The 16533-nt window shown below is 41.0% G+C and overlaps 1 protein-coding gene across 1 annotated transcript in view; it reads right to left on the bottom strand.

Moving 5' to 3' along the window:
- Positions 1 to 16533, bottom strand: part of GALNT8 (polypeptide N-acetylgalactosaminyltransferase 8) — a gene marked incomplete at both ends in the record, with an annotated part of 60967 nt that overhangs the window by 24575 nt on the left and 19859 nt on the right. Inside the window, 2 exon segments of the mRNA XM_081127758.1 lie at positions 454 to 637; positions 1656 to 1822. Coding sequence (XP_080983884.1) covers positions 454 to 637; positions 1656 to 1822 — 351 coding nt within the window.

Genomic DNA, 16533 nt, shown 5'->3' with positions numbered 1-16533 from the left:
AATTTACATCACCTCTTGGGTCTCCCTGTTTCCAAAATGATGACTCCTTACTACCCGATTCTCCATTCTCCAAAGAACACAGCTCTCTTTGTGTCATGTAATTTCAGGACTGGGAAAAACCTTACACCTCACAAAAGATAATCTCTTCATTTTACAGATAAGCATGTGAGTATCAAGTTAGATGAAGTGGTATATATGAAGTCCCAAAGTATTTGTTAAAGTCAGGGTTGGGGTCAGGGTCACCATGCCAAGCCCACTGTTGTCCCTCCAGCTCTAGATCACTATCCTTAGCCAACCAAAGTCCTCAGTAAAAGCATCCTGTCTTTGTAGCTTACCTTTGTGTAAGGTCTGGTGTTGGCTTTCCCTATTTCCACACTATTCTATCTCATATTCAGCATGTAAAATATGCCCTTTCTCCCCTTTTTCAGAAGAAGAAAACCCCTGGAGCCTCACCACCCGGCGTTCACTTCAACATGAGCGTCCAAGATGGCAACAACGTCGGCCACAGCCGCCTCCCAGCCGGAGTTGCGAGCCTGAGCGAGGCCTTTCCTCTTGGTGTGCCGCACTATTTTCAGTAGTCCTGGATACTTCTGGTTGTAAAGCTTAATAGTCTCATCCAAGTTTGCCTTTAGTTCTCCTGCCAACAAAATGCACACCTATAGAAATTCTGAGTGTGATAATCAATTTGGAACGGAAATTTTATACTGTTCTATACATAGTAGTGGCTGAACTACCTCCAGCTTAGGACTCGCAACTCTGCAGCCTTGATTGTTTCTCCTGATCAGACTATGCCTTAGTTTATTTGTTTTGCATTTGTGAATTGGGCAAAGAAATGGCTCCTTCCTCATAGGATTTTTGTAATGGTTAAAATAGTTAACATATGCACTGTGCTTAGAATAATGTTAGCTACCATTATTCTCTCATTTAATTCTCATTACAGTCTATGAGATGGTTATTATCATCAACATACATGTTTTGCAAATAAGAAAACCGTAGCATGGAAAAGTTAAGCTCCTCAAGGACATAGAGCTTATAAAGGAGGAACTTGGATTCTGAAACCACTGAAAGTGAGGACTCAGGCCTACCCACTGTCTCCCAGTTCTCCATATGTCCTCCTTGGGGTAAGGGGTTTAGACCAGGATGAGGAGAGGATGCTGTGAGCAAAAAGACATTGCCACTTTAAAGAGTCTCAGCATCCAAAGCTCCTCCTTTCTCTGGGCTTAACTACCTGGGAAGATAGTTTTTTCCCTCATAAGGAATTACTTAAATTCAATCGTGGTGTCTGACATCCTCCTTTGGAGCCCACCTCAGTCCCTCAAACCTCTCTCGTGGTGCATGGACAAGGCATAGGTGGCTTTGGAGTCACACAATCCTGGGCCTGTCTCAGCTCCACCACTGACTGGCCATGCGGTTTGGGCACACTATGTGTTCTCTCTGTCTTCCTTTCCTCCTCTGTGTAATTGAGATGAGGATCCTCTGCCTTGACTCTGTGAAGATTAATGTGTTCAGTGCAAACAGGGATCAATAAATAATCCCTTGCTTTTCCCTATATGAGGAGCCCAAAGTGTCCTGAACTCTAAGTTAAAACCCATTTCCAGCCTAGCACAGTTGATAAATGGTCATTTTTAGTACTATTCCTTGATCAAGTTGCTCACCATTTGAGCTAAAATCATCCACCAAGATGATCTCCTTCAACAATCGAGAGGGGGTCCGGTTGATGATACTGGTGATGGCCCGTTGTATAATGGACAGAGCTTCATTCATGAATATGAGAATGACACTGAGGGATGGGAGTTGTGAAGAATATGTCTTCTGAAGACACCTATGGAAGAGATCATTTTTAATAACCAGTTTACTTTTTTTATTTACTTAAACATTACTTCCAATCAATCGTTTCACTACCTATAATGTTGTTATATCAGTCAACTCACCATCTCCCCAAGCTCACTAGAAAGGAAAACTCTTGCTTATCACAGTATGGAGAAGATTTCATATTTACTTATCCAAAATTCTCCTGTTATGAGGATAAAATTCCTTTCTTGTTGATTAATCTTTAGTAGACATTTCCACTTGAACATTTAACATGCCCTAAAAGAATTCCTATTTCTCCTCCATCCCCAAAATAGCTTCCTTGCCAGAGGCCTTCTTTCTGTCATTGCTACACCCTTTCCCCATGTTCTCAGCCCTTCAGTCATATTTGACACAACCCGCTACTTCACCACTATGGAGAGATAGCAAACCGTCCAAAGAATTGTGCTTGACACATTTTTTTAAATGTCATACTTTACATTTATTAAATGCTTACCATATGCTAGGCACTGGCTTACTCTTCTTTTTTTAACATTTTTATTGATATACATTTTACATGTTATAAAATTCAGTGTTTTTTATAATATTCAGAATTGATCAATCATCACCACTATCTAATTTTAGAACATTTTCATCACATTATAAAGAAACCCTATGCCCAGCCGGGTGTGGCTCAGCGGTTGAGTGTCGACCTAGGATCCAGGCAATTGGGGTTCGATTACCGGTCAGGGCACATGCCCGGGTTGCAGGCTGCAGCCGATCAATGACTCTCTCATCATTGATGTTTCTATCTCTCTCTCTCTCCCTCTCCTTTCCTCTCTCTGAAATCAATAAAGATATATTTAAAAAAAAAGAAAAGAAAAGAAAAGAAACCCTATACCCATTACTAGTCATTCTCCATTTCTCCTCAAACCCACTCTACTCCCACCCACCTCAGTTATAGGCAACCACTGATTAGTAGATTTATTTTCTATCTCTAGAATTGCTTATTCTAGACTTTTCCTATAAATGAAAACATGCAACATCTGGTCTTTTGTGACTGGCTTCTTTCACTTGGCATAATATTTTCAAGGTTCATCAATTTCACAGCACATACCAGTACTTCATTGTTTTTATTGTCAAATAATATTCCATTGCATGGATATGCCACATTCATCAGTTTATCCATTCATCAGTTATTGGACATTTAGGATGTTACCACCTTTTGGCTATTAATGCTACTGTGAACATTCTTTTTTGTTGGTGGTGTTGTTTTTTGTTTTTGTTTTTGTTTTTAATTTACCTTTATTGTTCTAAGTATTATAGATGTCCCTCTTGTTTTTTAATGTTTTTTTCTTTTTGGGTCTCTGATTGAGTGACTTTTTCTACCCTGTCTTCTAATGCGCTGATCCAATCCTCAGCTTACTTTAATCTGCTGTTTATTCCTTCCAATATATTCTTTATTTCTGCCATGTCATTCTTAATTTCCTTCATAGTTTCCATATCTTTTTTCATGCTGTTGAGCAACCTTACAATCAGTATTCTGAACTCTATATCTGATGGATTATTTATCTCCATTTCATTTAGCTCTTTTTCTGGAGACTTCTCTTGTTCTTTCATTTGGGGCTTGTTTTTTTGTCTCCCCATTTTGGCTGCCTGTTTAGGTTTGTTTCTCTCTACTAGGTAGATCTTCTAGGACTCTCAGTCTTTTGGAGGGTCTCTGGTGCAGGCAAATGTCAGGCGCAGTTTGTCACTGGCCCTGAGTACCTTGTTTGAAGCTATCAACAACCCTCAGCTTGAGGTCTCCTCTGCTGTAGCTGGATGCAGTTGGACAGGACCAAGATGCACACCAAAGTCTGCTTTTCCAAGGCCTGGGTCCAGAAGCAGATCAGGCAAAGACTCAAAGCACTCTGAGGTCTGCCTCTGACTGCAGACTGATTAATCTGATTCTCATAATGAGCCTCAGGCTGTAGAAACTCCCCTGGGTTGGGCAGAGGTTTTCCAGCTGCATGCGGCAAGTGCTTCCGCCTCAGGCAAAAGCTGCTTGGAAGGTAAATGTCTGCATCTGCAGTATGGGGGAAGGACTTTGGCACAGGAATCCTCTGAGATCTATCTCAAGAGCCCACAACCCTAGGTTCTCCTCACACAGCTTTAGTCCACTCTGCCCTCCCTCTGCTGGAGCCCAAGGTGAGTGGCTGCACACGAAACTTTGTGCATTGTCTCTTTAAGAGGGTGCCTGCATTTCTAGCTGTCTCTCCCTAGCAGACAGAAACCCTGCTGTTTTTCACAGCCAGATGCTATGTGTGCACCTTTCTTAGTTCTGGTGCTCTTGGCTGGGAAGCCCAGCCTGGGGTTTAAGCCCCAGAGTCCTCAGTGGGAACCCCCCACAGCTGAGATATCCTTCTGGACTTTCAGCAGCTGCCTGTGGGAGCCCAGTCAGCCCTCTTGTGCCTCTGCACTTCCTACCAGTCTCTATGTGTTCTCCACTTTTCCTCCTTGGTTATGAGGATGCTCTCTAGCTCATCTTCAGTTGCAGTTGATCATTCAGGATGGTTCTTCTATATTTCAGTTGTAATTCCAGTTTGGTCCGAGGAGAGTGTCAGTGTAGCTTCCACTCAGTCCACCACCATCTTTAATCTCACTGTGAACATTCTTGAACAAGTTTTTGTGTTGACATGTTTTTATTTCACTTACATACACACCTAAGAATGCAATTGCTAAATCATATAATAACTCTATGCCTAACATGTGGACCCCGAGAAGAAAGATTCATTTGATGTGAACCCCAAGAAGAAATTTACCTGCTGAGGTGGACTAGCCACGGTCAACTGAGGGCCCCAATTTTATAAAGAATAAGAGCCTAGTGGCCATTTGCTGATAGGGGCTTCTTGCATACTGTACACTGGGAAGACTGAACTCTGGGCTTTCACACTATGCAGCATTTCTTTACACCATCTGAGTCAACCACTGCAGGGAAGGAAACTCTGTTTTCATCTTTCCACCAACAGACTGAGACTTGCCCTGTCCAATCAGAACTGCATAATTTGTATACCTCATTTACATAAAATGGGCCTAATTAAGAACCTGGGTGGGAACTTTTGCTATAAAAGATACTTCCCCTTTGTCTAGGTGGAACACAATTTAGGTTGCTGCTAAAATGTGTCTGCTGGGCTGCAGCAACTTTTTGCTCAAATAAATGTCTTCTATTCCTTGTTACAGACTAAAATTAATTTTGTTTTCAAACAGTTTGATGAATTGCCACACTGTTTTCCAAGGTGTCTGTGCCATTTTACATTACATTATCCATTTTACATTATCCATGATGAAGGAGGGTTCAAATTTCTCCATATCTTGAACATTTGTCATTTTCTGTCATTTCAATGATAGCTATTCCAGTGGATGTGAAGTATATCTCACTGTGGTATTGATTTCCATTTTCCTTATAACTAATGACGTTGAGCATCTTTTCATTGTTTCTTGTCCATTTGTATATGTTTTTTAAAGCAATGTCTAAGCCCTTTGTTTATTTTAAATTTGGTTATTTGTCCTTTTATTATTGAGTTGTAGGAGTTATTTATGTATTCTAGATTCAAGTATCTTATTGAATATATGGCTTGCAAATATTCTCCCACTCTGAAAGTTGTTTTTTCACTTTCTTGATTATATTATTTGCAGCCAAAAATATTTCAGTTTTGATGAAGTTCAATTTTTCAATCTTTTTTTTGTCATTTACATTTTTGGTGTCATATCTAAAAACCACTGTCTGACCCATGATCAAGATTTTCTCTTATGTTTTCTTCCAAGAGTTCTATAGTTATATCTCTTACATTTACCTGTATGATCATTTTGAGCTAATATTTATATATCATGACATAGGAATCCAACTTCATCATTTTTGTATATAAATCCCCAGTTGACCCAATAATGTTTGTTGAAGAAACTTTAAATCCCCCCCACACTCATGAATTGTCTTGGTACCTGCAAAGTAAGAAAGCTTTCCTGTTTGTTTCTTCCTCTCTATTCACAGCACTACTCAAAATGAAAACTTAGGTAACCAGATGTGTGTGGGATTTTCCCGTATCAAAAAATTCTGCAACATCAGCCAGGTGACCTACAATTTAACTCAATTCTGACACTGTCTACCTGAAGTTAACATTAGATCCCACAGGTTAGGGGTTCAGACCCACAAGACTGATCCCCCCGCCCCCAGCCCACTCCAGAGCCAATCACAAGCCCAGGTTGTTACTTGTACTTCTGACCTACTGGTTATAAATTCCCATGACCCCCTGCTTTGGTTAGATTAATTTGCTGGAGAGGCTCACAGAATTCAAGAAACCATTTCACTTACTAGATTACCAGTTTATTACAAAGGATATTAAAAGATATAAATGAGCCTAGCCGGTTGTGGCTCAGGGGTTGAGCATTGACCTAGGATCCAGGAGATAGCAGTTAGATTCCCAGTCAGGGTACATGCCCAGGTCTCGGGCTTGATCCCCAGTCAGGGGTGTGCAGGAGGCAGCCGATCAATGATGACTCATTATTGATGTTTCTATCTCTCTCTCTCTCCTTCTCCCTTCCTCTCTCTGAAATCAATAAAGATATATTTTTTAAAAAAATAAAAGATATGAATGAACAGCCAGACAGATACACAGGGCAAGGTCCTGAAGGGTCCCGAGCACTAGAGCATCTGTCCCAGTGGAATTTGGTGTGCAGTTCACTACTGACACTTGTATGTGTTCTTGTTCACCAATCCAAACACTCTCTGACCCCCATAGTTCATGGATTTTTATGGAAGCTTCATCATGTAGGCACAATTGATTAAACCTTTGGCCATTAGTGACCAATTCTAGCTCTTGGCTCCTCTTCCTTCCCAGAAGGGGGAAGAACTGAAAGTTCCAATTCTCTAATCACAGGGTAGCTTACCCTGGCAACAAACCCATGGTGTTAGGGGCTTTCAAAAACCATGTCATTAACATAAACTCCTGTGAGGTGGAAAAGAGCTTGTTATGAATAACAAAAGACACCTTAATCTCTGTTCTCACTTTAGAAATTCCAAGGATTTTAGGAGCTCTGTACCAGGAACATGAGTAAAGACCAAATATATATTTCTTATTATAAATTACAAAATCACAACACCCTTGTCAGGAGCCAATTGACCATAAATGTAAGAGCTTATTTCTGGATATCAATCCTATTCTACTGGTCTATATGTCCATCCTGAATCAGTAACCTGGTCTTACTTATTGTAGCTTTGTAATAGGTTTAGAAATTGGGAAAATATGAGTCCTGTAACATTTTTTTCTTCTGTTTCAAGATGTTTTGGCTATTTGGGATTGCTTGAGTTTTCATTTGAATTTTTGGATCAGCTTCTCAATTTTTACCCAAAATCCAGCTGGTATTTTGATAGGAATTGTAGATCAACCTGGAGACTATAGTAGCTCCCCATTATCCACCAGGCATACTTTCCAAGACCCTCAGTAGATGACTGAAACTGCAGATAGCACCAAATTCTATATATACTATGTTTTTTCTATATGTATGTTCTAAAAAACTCAACTAAGCAAATTTGAAGATCTAATTGGCTTTATTCAAGAAACTCATGAATTGGGCAGCATCCCATCCAGCAAACAGAGGACACTCCAAGTGGTTGTACAAAATGGAAGGTTTTTATAGGAAGGAGGGTGGGGCAAGGGGGCTATTAACAAGAGAATAAAAAGGACTCTTTTTGGTCCAGAACATCTTTTCTCGGGGGGGGGGGGGGGCTGGATGGGGGGGGCAGAAAGAAGGGTTTATATCATGCAGATTTTGTCTTTTTTCTAAGGGGGATAGAGAGGGCCCACAGTGACAGAATACCTTACTCGTGCTTGGCCAGAATCCAATTAAAAATGGGCAAAGGACCTAAATAGACACTTCTCCAAAGAGGACATACAGATGGCCAAGAGACATGAAAAAAATGCTCAAAGTCACTAATCATCAGAAAGATGCAAATTAAAACAACAGTGAGGTGTCACTTCACACCTGTCAACAAATCAACAAACAAGTTTGGCAAGGGTGTGGAGAAAAGGGAGCCCTAGTACACTGCTGGTGGGAATGCAGACTGGTGCAGCCACTATGGAAAACAGTATGGAGGTTCCTCAAAAAATGAAAAATTGAACTGCCGTTTGACCCAGTGATCCCACTTCTAGGAACATATCCTAAAAAACACCAATCAGAAAGAACTTATGCACCCCTGTGTTCATAGCAGCACAATTTACAATAGCTAAGATCTGGAAACAGCCCAAGTGCCCATCGGTAGTTGAGTGGATAAAAAGGCTGTGGGACATTTACACCATGGAATACTATGCAGCTGTAAAAGAAAAGGATCTCTTACTCTTTGGGACAGTATGGATGGACCTGGAGGATATTATGCTAAGTGAAATAAGCCAGGCAGAGAAAGACAAGTATCACAAGATCTCACTTGTATGTGGAATATAATGAATAAAATAGATCCAGAGACACAGAAGCATGGAACAGACTGAGCAATCTCAGAGGGAAGGTGGGGGTGGGGGAGTGGGTGTGGAGAGATGAATCAAAGAATTTATATGCATAAATGCATAACCCATGGACACAGACAATAGTATGGGAAAGGCCTGGCGGTGGAGAGGACACAGGGTGGAGGGGATCAGTAAGTGGAGGGGAAAGAGGACATCTATAATACTTTCAACAATAAAGATAAATTTAAAAGATAAAAAAAAAATGTAGATTATTGATTAAGATTACATTTCTGAGAGAGATTGGAACTACATTTAGATCAGGTATTAAATCTAAGTTTGGTATTGAGAACAAAAAAGGGGATTCTATGGAAAGTAACCTCACAGGGTGATCTGAACATAAATTCCTAACTGGGCAGGTCATTGTGGGTAGTCAGGTTTACCTTTGCCTTGAGTAAGCCCTGTCCATTGTTTCTGTGCATCTAGGTTAACACACCTTTGAAGTAAACCATAACCACCTTCAAGAGAGCACATAATCTTGTTAGCTATCCTGTAATCCTTTCTCCCACCTCCAGGTAACCTTCCTTATGCTCCTTCTTTAATTTCAAATGCATAACAGAAGCTGCAAACTGTTATTCTCTGTAGCACTTGAGATCTTGCTCCCTGGCAAATGTCGTCAGTTTGGCTCAATTAAACTCTTACCAAAATTCTCTACAGCTTTGGGTGTTTCTTACATTGACAGTATTATGGGTTTTTAGTGTAGATAATGCTACTTGGGGAATATAAGGTTTGTTCTTTAACACACACATACCTATGATAAAGTTTTATTTATAAATTAGGCACAGAAAGAGATTAACAACAATAACTAATAATAAAATAGAACAATTATAACAATATACTGTAATAAAAGTTATATGAATGTGATCTTTCTCTCACTATCTTCTTGCACTGTGTGTAGAGCGTGGATACGCTGAATAAAGGGATGAGTCACATCTTAGGTGGGACAGAGCAAGTCGAAGCAAGAATTCATCACACTACTCAGAATGTCACCCAATTTAAAACTACAAATTGTTTATTTCTGAAATTTTCCATTTAATATTTTCAGAACACAGTTGACCATGGGTAATTGAATAATTATAACAAGGGGACATGACTGTACAATGATAAGAGCAAGTACTAGCAGAGTTTCCAGACAGATGTGTGTTCAAGTACCAGCTCTGTCACTCTCTATCTGTATGACCTTGGGAAAGGTACCCATGGTTTTTGTGTCTCCAGTATGTTATCTGCAAAATGGTAGTAGCGATAATAATACATCATAGTTGAATAGAAAAAAAAACAGTTTGTCCCTACTCTGTGTCTCCTTTATTACTCACATTATTACCGCACAAGCGCTTCACTCTTGACATTTCTGGTAACCAAATGTGTGTGGGTTTTTCCCATGTGACACAATTCTTTGTGACACCAGCTGGGTGTCCTACAATTCTGACAGTATAAAATTCAGATAGAATTCAGATACTGTCTACCTGGAAATAGCATCAGATCCCGCAGGTTAAAGTCTCAGTCCCACAAGACCACCGCACCCCTCTTCAGATGCCAGTTGCAAGTAGTGGGTCCCCAGTATGGGGGTTCAGAGTGAATCACCCCAAGATGTGCCTGTGTGGTATGCAGATTGTTTTGAGCTAAAGGCAACTTTAGCTGCAGGCTCCGGAGAAACTTCTGCCCCTCCCTAAGTTATCTAGGAAAACTTGATTAGGGGCCTTGCCCATAATACAGGACAAACTTCTATTTACTAAGCATCTGCTCTTCTTATCGCCCTGCAGTGACCCTTTGAATCCCCCAAGGCACCTTACCGAATCCCTTGCTCAGATGTCATACATACTTCAGTCCCCCTTTCTTTCTCTGAACCTCTCCTGCATGTGGGGTCTTTGGTTCTCTCATGTGTGAGGGGTTCCCATACAAATGTATGTGTTAAATTTGGTTATTTTCTCTTGCCTCATTTCTGTTTGTTTTATTAGACCAACCAAAATCACTTTACAGGCAGAGAGTTTGTTCCTCCCCCACATCAGGTTACCCATAGCTTCTGTCAGACTTGGCTACAAATAGGATGTTCTCATGACCCTCTCTTCAGGTCCAAGTCATTTGCTAGAGCAGCTCACAGAACTCAGGGGAGACTCTTGCATTAATAAGTTTATTAAAGGGGATGATAAAGGATACAGATGAAGAGCCAGATGAAGAGACACATAAGGCCAGGTCTGTAAGGGTCCCAAGCGCAGAAGTTTCTCTCCCCTGGGGGTGAGGTGCATCACCCTCCTGTGTGGGCGTGTTGCCAACCTGAAGCTCCAAACCCTGTGCTGCTGGGATTTCATGGAGGCTTCCTCATAGGCACAATCAATTAATTATTAACTCCATTTCCAGCCCTTCTCCCCCTCTCTGGAGGGTGTGGGGATAAAACTGGAAAGTCCAAGCTTCTGGTAATGGTTTTGTTTTTCTGGTGACCAGTCCCTATCCAGTAGTCCACCCAGAGTTGCCTCAATAGAACAAAAGATCCTTGTGATCTTATTAGTTGGGACTTTACAAGGGTTTCCCGAGCTCTGTGTCAGGAACCCAAGCAGAGACTGATATATACTTTCTCTTATCTCGCAATAATGTTATTATGAGGGTCAAAGTCAATGTGCTTAAAGTGCTCAGAATAAAAGGAGTGCTCAATAAATGTTAGCTGCTATTCTTACTAATTAGGTGGTTCTTGTTCTTGTTATAATTACTACTTGAACAATGACCCATTCGCTGAGCTAGGAACAATGGGAGGAAAAAAGATATAAGATTAGTGCCTGGGAGTAAACTGCAGCTATATGGAATATAGTAAATAATATTGTAATTACTATGTAATATTGTAATAACTATGTCAGATGGGTACTATACTCATGAGGGGAATCTCTTCCTAAGGTGTAGAAATGTCTAACCACTATGTTGTATACCTGAAACTAATATAATACTGTATGTCAACTGTAATTGAGAAATTTTTTAAAATTAAAAAAAGAAAAGAAATTGATACTTTTCGGTTTGGCCACGATGAGTCTGAAATGCCTCTGAGTCACACCATGAAACTCCTGAGCAAGCACTGCATATATGGTCCCGGAACCATGGCTGGACAATATGAATGGGCAATGTGTGAATTTGGGAGTCATCACCATGTAAGTAGTGATTGATTCGTAAGACTTGGATAAAATCACTCAAGTTACATGCTGATAAGAGCCTTGAGATAATGCCTGACAATCATCAATATTTAAAGCTGAGGCAGAGGAGCCTGAAAGGTGAACTTCAAATTCTTTCAAGCTCAGCCTTGGCCTGTGTTGCTAAGTTGGTTGAGTGTCATGCACCAAAGGGTTGCAGGTTTAATTCCCAGTCAGGGCACATACCTGGGTTGTGGGTTCAATCCCCCGTTGGGGTGGGTATGGGAGGCAACCAATCAATCTTTCTGTCTCCCTTCCTCGCTCTCTAAAATCAATAAAAATTATTTTTTTTAAATCAGTTCTTTCGAGATCAATGGCAATCCTTAATGCCTTGTACAGAGTGGTTATATAATAAATATGTATTTAATTGAGAGTAGAATTGATAATTACACTGAAAACTGATTAAAATTCTGCTCAGGTTCTCTTCCCTCTAATCCACATAATCCAATCAGCTACCTTCATATTTTGTTTCTTCCACTCGGTCTCACATGCCTCAGTTTGAATATTTTCTTGGCTCCATTCTGAATGCTTTCACAGCACCTTCCTTATGCACACTCACATTCTCCTCCCACCTTATATCAAGAAAGGCAGGAAATGAAGCTCCTGCAGTTCCAAAGAGAATGATCTCTCCTTCCCCCCTGTTTCCCAGCACCTGACCCAGAATGTATAGACCAGGTGTGTCCAGTAAATTTTCCTGCAGTGATGGAAATGTTTTTTACCTGTGCTGTCTATTATGATTGCCATGTGACTATTGAGCACTTATAATGGTGGTCATGTAACCAAAAAACTAAAATTTTCATTTCATTTTAACTAATTTAATTTTAATTAGCCACATGTGATTAGTGGCTGGTATATTAGGCAGTACAGCAGAAGATACTGAAAAATATTTATTTCTTGGATGAAAGCTAGAAGAACTGATCCTTAGCAACTCAATTCTAGTCTCCCCTCACTTCTAGCAATAAGAGAGCACAATGGTAGAAATAGATAACTAAGTTCTAGAGGTTAGAGTTGGAAAGATAAATTTTATGCATATCACAACTTTGCCTGAAACTACTGTTATAGAGAATGAATAAACTAATATGTACACAGGCAAAGCACAGTCTGTTCTTACACTAGGATTTTCCAAGGCAGGTTATGCCAGCAGCAAGGCCAGCTTCCTGAGTGTGTGACCTGTGCAGTCACACGGGTCACCACCCACTTAATGAGTTAACTTGACTTTACACTTTGCTATCACTGCCTTGAAATTCTTCATAACTTTTGAACAAAGGGCCCCACATTTTTATTTTGCACTGGGCCCTGCAAATTTTATACCCAGTCCTGGCCACAGCATTTTGGTGAACCGCCTATTAGAAATTAACTATCAACACTATGCCTTTTCTTATGTTTGTTTGTTGGTATTTAATATTTGCCTAAACTCAATAAAATGACTGATGGATCCTCCATTTCCATACAGTACCCTCCTGGGTAGCCTTTCTCTGATTGCTGAAAGGTAAAGCGGGGACACCACAGCATGAGAACTGCCAAGGCTGGCATCTTTCTTGTATCAGACAGCTATCCAGAAAGCTGGGGAAACTCAGTGACCACGATCATTTTGCTATCTGACTTAGCAGGAAACTGGGCTAAATGGCATACAAAGTCAGTTCTTATATAATCTTATAATTCAAGATTCTATGTGATAGCTCTGAATCACTAAATTACTTCTCTCTCAAAGAAAGTCAGTGGAGCGGTGGTTTCCAGAATGCTTCAGCTCTAAAATCCATATATGTTTGAACCACATGAATTTTATATGGACAGCAGGGAGGAAGAGTACTCACTTGATTCATAAGTATCAGATGTGACTCAGATGTTATTCAAGTACATATGGATAATTGATTCATACATATTTTTTTATCCACAGTAATACTTTCTACCAGTTTCATGAGTTAATCCTTATGGAATTAAATCTGAATGTTCCAAAATTAAATAAGTACAAGAAGCTTAAGTAACCAACAGATTCCAGCACATTATCCTCATACCTAAAGACCTAAATTATGTAACCCATACAGGGAAAAATGTATTATGTCTTACTTGCCTCCTGGTACGCAAGTGGCAAATAGTGACACATGCTTCCATTCTCCCCTTGCAGGATGGCAGGCACCTCTAATAGATCGTGGCACTCATGCCTTTGACTACATGGTCTCAAAATCTTCTCCCACAATACTCCAGGTAGTTACTACCAATCAATTGGTGTTGACATGAAAGATGAAATTTCAAAATATATATTTTATAACCTCCAAAAGAAGTATTCATACTCAAAAACTTCTAGGCATAACCAAGAAGCTCAATGAACCCCAAGTACAATAATGGTAGAGATACACACCCAGATGTATATCCCATAGTCTAAATGTTGAAAGCCAAAGATAAAAACAAAATCTGGGGAAAAAAGAAAATAACTCACCATTTACAAGGGAACTCCAATAATATTAACAGTTGACATCTCATTAGAAACAATAGAGCCAGAGGCAGTGGGATGCCATATTGAAAGTGTTGAAAGAAAGAAAAAAAATACCATCAACCAAGCATCTTTTATCTTATATTTTTCAAATATGGAGGTAAAATAAAGATATTGGCAGATAAACAAACACTGAGAGAATTTGTTGGTAGCAGACCTACTTTATAAGAAATACTAAGTTCTTTAGGCTGAAAGCAAGTAACCTCAGGCAGTAACCCGAGTACACCGCACACGCAAAACAAAGAGCACCGGCAAAGTGGGTAATTAGAAAAGACAGTATAAATGCTTGTTGCTTCTCCTTTATTCTCTTAACTGATTTTTTAAAGGAATTGTATTTTTCAAAAGTATATATAATTGCATTGTTGGACCTATAACATACAGTAATTTAATATACTCGACAATAATAACACAAAAGAGGTAGATTGGAGCAAAGTTGTATTAAAATAAATGACACTGGATGGTAAGTTGAACCACAGGAACAAGTGTAGAGAATCAGACATGGTAAAGAAAAAGATAAATATAAAACTCTATAAATTTATACTTTTTCTCCTTTTTTCTCATCTCTAGGCATAAAATTACATAAAGTAATTAAAGCTGTATATTTTTAGGTTTGTACCATACATAAATATGAGTAACAATAATAGCATAAAAAGGAGGAAGAAGGAATGGGATTATATATAAGCAATCTTTCTATCTCTCATTGGAATAAGCCTAAGCAGGCTGATAAATTAAGACATATGTGATTTGTCCTAGAACAACCATTAGAAAATAACTATAGGGGCTTTAAGATTTCAATGAGAGGAGAGGGAAGATGGCAGCACTTTTGCTCCTGGCCACGGACTCTATTTACTGCTAAAATACTGCGTAACCAGCTTGGCAAAATAAGGTAAATATACCTGAGTGGACATAGTTGCGAGTAGGGAGCACTGAAGAAACATCATAGAGTCTGGTAAGAGAAGGGTGGCATAAAAAGGGGGAGTTCCCCTGAAGCCAGTGCTGGGCTCCGAGCCCCAAGGGCTAGAGGCTGCAAAGCTCCCGCCCCTTGGGAGTGTGGACTGGCATCCACAAGCTGGGATCCCACACCCGGAGCAGAGGAGGGAAGGAGCACCCACGCTTGGAGGGCAGAGGGACCCAGGGGAATAGTGTGCCTGCGAGGAGGGGACCGAACCTTCCCAGTGAAATAGCGTGCCTAATGGCAGCAGCTGGGAAAGGAGTTTTTCACACCCGGTGCTGACCCTGGAAAGGCTGTCCCACAGTGTGTGGCTTCCAAATATAAAGGGCCCAGAGAGCGGCACTGAGCAGGCACCTACAGGGACCCTCTGCTTTCCTGTAAGGCACTGTGTAGAACCCCATGTGAACTGTGTGGTACAGGGAGGGAAAGAGAGCCCTCCCAACGCCAGAGAGGGACCGGAGCAGCCTGCCTGGCAGATCAGGACTCCATCCACTGGAGCTGCTGGTGGAGCGGATCAGACTATAGCCACCAGAGCTGCCAGTGGGGTGAATCAGAGACTTTTAACCTGCTCTGAGGGGAGCCAGGATAGAGCCCAAGGAGCTGCCCCAGCTTTACAGAGATCAGCTATGCAGCAGACCTGCATGAGGTTGACTTTGTGTCCCCTCCTGCTTGGTTCCAAGGCACAGGGGCACCAGGACCTCACAGGGCAGGTTCTCTGTTTGTTGCTTTGTGTGTTTTTGAGTTTTTGATCGCTGAATGGGCATCCACCTTCCTGGCTTGCATTGGGGAGACAGACTGGGGAAAGCTGGGATTTGTGCCTGCATTGTGGAGAGTTTGAAGTAAGTGCCCTGTGAGATCAGCCAACCAGAGCTCAGAAGGGAGAGATGGAGCCTGTCTGCCTCTCCTGCAGCCTGGGAGCACCACTCCTAACAGGAAAGGGGTTGGTTCAGCTCACTGAAGCTCCAGGTACCCCCACAAGGCACAGTCCTGAGGGAGAAGGGAGAACAGCTCATAGGAGGACATTACAAGAATAAGACTCTCAGGGACTATTGTTTGGGAACTGGAGGAAAAGCTTAAAACCCCTACTGGAGGCTGGGCAGGCAAAGTGCTCACCGGAATTTTTTTTTTTTAATTGAACCCACTGAACCCAGGACTCTGAAACTGCCCATACAGAAAAGGCAACAGACTGAATTCATTCTGAAACTGCAGCAGGCCAATGTATGGGGATCTAAAATTAGAGGATAGAGACTGAGGAGTTGGCTTTGAAGCAGGGACTAACTCCCCCACAGTGAAACCTCTAAGTAAGGGGAGCAATATTCCAAGACAGCCTGCACCTTAAAGACTCTTCAAAAGACTCTGGAATAAGACCAGGCAATCATAAAGAGGAGACAAAATAGCTGACTGGTAGAGGTGGTCCACAGAGAGCCTCAGATGAACCAACTACCTAAGGACACCAGAGCCAAGCCTACACAGCTCCTGACATTGGCAGACAACAAGTATCTCCCAGGAGAACCGAAATCAGCACACAAAACAGTGAGCCTCAGACAACATAAGGTGCCCAGACGAAACTCACATGACTTTCTCTTTTTTTAAATTTCTTTT

The sequence above is a fragment of the Miniopterus schreibersii genome, assembly GCF_964146895.1.
Source record: "Miniopterus schreibersii genome assembly, chromosome: 2".
Classification (NCBI taxonomy): domain Eukaryota; kingdom Metazoa; phylum Chordata; class Mammalia; order Chiroptera; family Miniopteridae; genus Miniopterus; species Miniopterus schreibersii.
This window is presented reverse-complemented; position numbering and strand designations above follow the sequence as displayed.